Genomic DNA, 2,318 nt, shown 5'->3' with positions numbered 1-2,318 from the left:
CTGTGTACATCAGAGTGTGACAGCAGGTGAAGTACCTGGGACTGGCTGTAACTTGTGTTATAGATAGGACTAAGTTACAGCTGTCACCAGGAACTTTAACTCTGTTTCATACCAGCATGAAATACATCCTCCCATTCTCAAATAGGTGAGCAGATATCTAATTTGGATTCTTTCAAATAGCCAGGATAAACCAAAGAAGAATCCTTACATTATTCCTGCCTGAGTTAAACAAGTTGTTTCTGTTTAAAAACAGGGCTAATCTGTGTACATTAGGAAGACCCCTGTTCATCCTCTCCATTTAACGAGATGGTGGACATGAACGAGTTCGATTAGGTGGAGGTGATTGAGGTCGATAAGGAGGTGGAGGTGATGAAGGAGGTGAAGGGGGTCGGGGGACGTCCTCACTGTAATCACTGTCCTGTAAAATAGTATGTTGGAAAGGTCACAGGGAAGCAGAATAGAGAGGTTCTAATGCACAGTTCCTGGGTAAGTAGTTTTTTTCCTTGTGTATATTTTTTTAGAAATAATTTAAGTCAAACTTCACGTGTTCTTCTAGGTTAAAGGCTGCTGCTGCTGCTGCTGCTGTTGTGTACATCAGAGTGTGACAGTAGATGAAGTTCCTGGAAATGGCTGTAACTTGTGTTATAGATAGAACCAAGTTACAGCTGTTACCAGTAACTTTAACTCTGTTTCGCACTACGTCATGGACACCGATGAAGTGCCTCTCCAGTAGTGATCATTTGATCAGTCACCAGGTCCTAATGTTGTGCTTTTATACACCAAAAAGACAAATAAGCTTATAAATAATGAAAAAGCAATGATACCAATTTAGAACAAAACTAATTTATTTAATATTAAAAACACAGAAAATGAAACAATTAATCGAACAATAAGGTCCTGGCCTTTCTACTCCTCATCATCATCATCATCATCATCTTCATCATCTGCAAAGTACTTGAGATAAAACACAACAATTAATTATTCAAGGTTCAACATTATATTGCCAAAACAATATTATTGATTGGAACATGTGTTACTCAGTATATTTCTGAATTAAACAGATAAGTGAATGAAACGTTATTTTATTATGCATCATTACATTCTCGTTCTCTGTGTCCCCATGAGGTGGAGGAGGTGGAGGTGGTGGAGAAGGAGGTGGTGGTGGAGAAGGAGGTGGAGGTGGAGAAGGAGATAAAGGTGGTGAAGGAGGTGGAGGGGGTGAAGGACTTGGAGGTGGTGAAGGAGGGACGTCCTCCACGGACGTCACCCTGTAATCACTGTCCTGTAAAATGGTACAGAAGAAAGCTGACAGGGGAAAACCACAGTGTAGAAACACAGGCACAGCTTATAGACAGGTGTTCTCAACTCACAGTCCGGCTGAGCCATATGGTGGAGGCCTGTAAGGGAAACAGCATCAAAAACTCACTGAAATATATACTGTATGTCTGAGTTCTTTATACATGGTGTAAAATCACTTCACTAACATATATGAAGGTGTCAGTCTGTGCAGAAAACAAGTGCACAAAGCAAAAGGTGTGTGCTTACATGTGTTTCACAGAATACAAACCAATTCAGGTGAGACAACACAGATGAGGGAATTCATTTAAGGTGGACTTACAGGACTGTGGTCCCCACTGCCTACCCCGCTCTCATCTGACATTGTGACCTGTCAGTGAGAACAAGAAATAAAGACAACGGCTGATAAATGAATGAGATGCTTTTTGTCTTTTATGTAGTCATTTCAACAATTTAACAAACATCTGGTAAAAGTCACCTTCACTCTACATCTGCAGATTGACAGTGAGGAATAGGGCTGATTTCAGTGTATTCCAGCTCTGCTTGTTTTGTTCCAGGAGGGGACTTTATGGAAATACTGGCCAGCCTGTTTTTTTAACTTTTGTTCCGGTATGTTTGTCTGATTTTGTAAATGTAACACAAACATTTTCCAGATTTTTCCAGCATGAAATACGAGACTGTTTTTGATCACTTACCCACACAAGGTCCCGCTGCAGCACTGACTTACACTACATTCAATTTACCAAGTGTGTGTGGCCATAAACTAATTCAATACACATTCACTTCATTATAATATTTTAAACACCAGAGGTTAACAATGAACAAAATGATGTACTGAAACTTGTGTGCTAGAAGAAAAACAACACCAATATATTTGGATGTATCACCACTGGCAACTGCTTTATATGTCACTTCTGTTGTTTAATCCTCCCTAATGAAATGTATGTAAAGCCCTGAAGATCTCCTGGGGGAAGGCCACAGGGGGGCACAGTTGGGCTGGGGTCAGAGAGAGGTAGGATAGG

The 2,318-nt window shown here is 40.5% G+C and overlaps 1 protein-coding gene across 1 annotated transcript; it reads right to left on the bottom strand.

The window, feature by feature from the left end:
* Positions 1–427: 427 nt before the first annotated feature.
* Positions 428–1,999, bottom strand: LOC139634375 (uncharacterized). Its single transcript, XM_071500793.1, has 5 exons — positions 1,992–1,999; positions 1,619–1,666; positions 1,371–1,397; positions 1,100–1,282; positions 428–954 (listed from the first exon to the last, which is right to left on the bottom strand). Exons 2-5 carry the CDS (start codon positions 1,658–1,660, stop codon positions 907–909), a joined length of 300 nt encoding a protein of 99 aa, XP_071356894.1. The 5' UTR covers positions 1,661–1,666; positions 1,992–1,999; the 3' UTR covers positions 428–906.
* Positions 2,000–2,318: the final 319 nt, after the last annotated feature.

The sequence above is a fragment of the Trachinotus anak genome, unplaced genomic scaffold, assembly GCF_046630095.1.
Source record: "Trachinotus anak isolate AG129_WGS33_773 ecotype Australia unplaced genomic scaffold, CSIRO_AGI_Tana_v1 ptg000016l, whole genome shotgun sequence".
NCBI classification, from domain to species: Eukaryota; Metazoa; Chordata; class Actinopteri; order Carangiformes; family Carangidae; genus Trachinotus; species Trachinotus anak.
The sequence above is the reverse complement of the archived record's forward strand: the minus strand, read 5'-3'. Positions and strand labels throughout refer to the sequence as shown.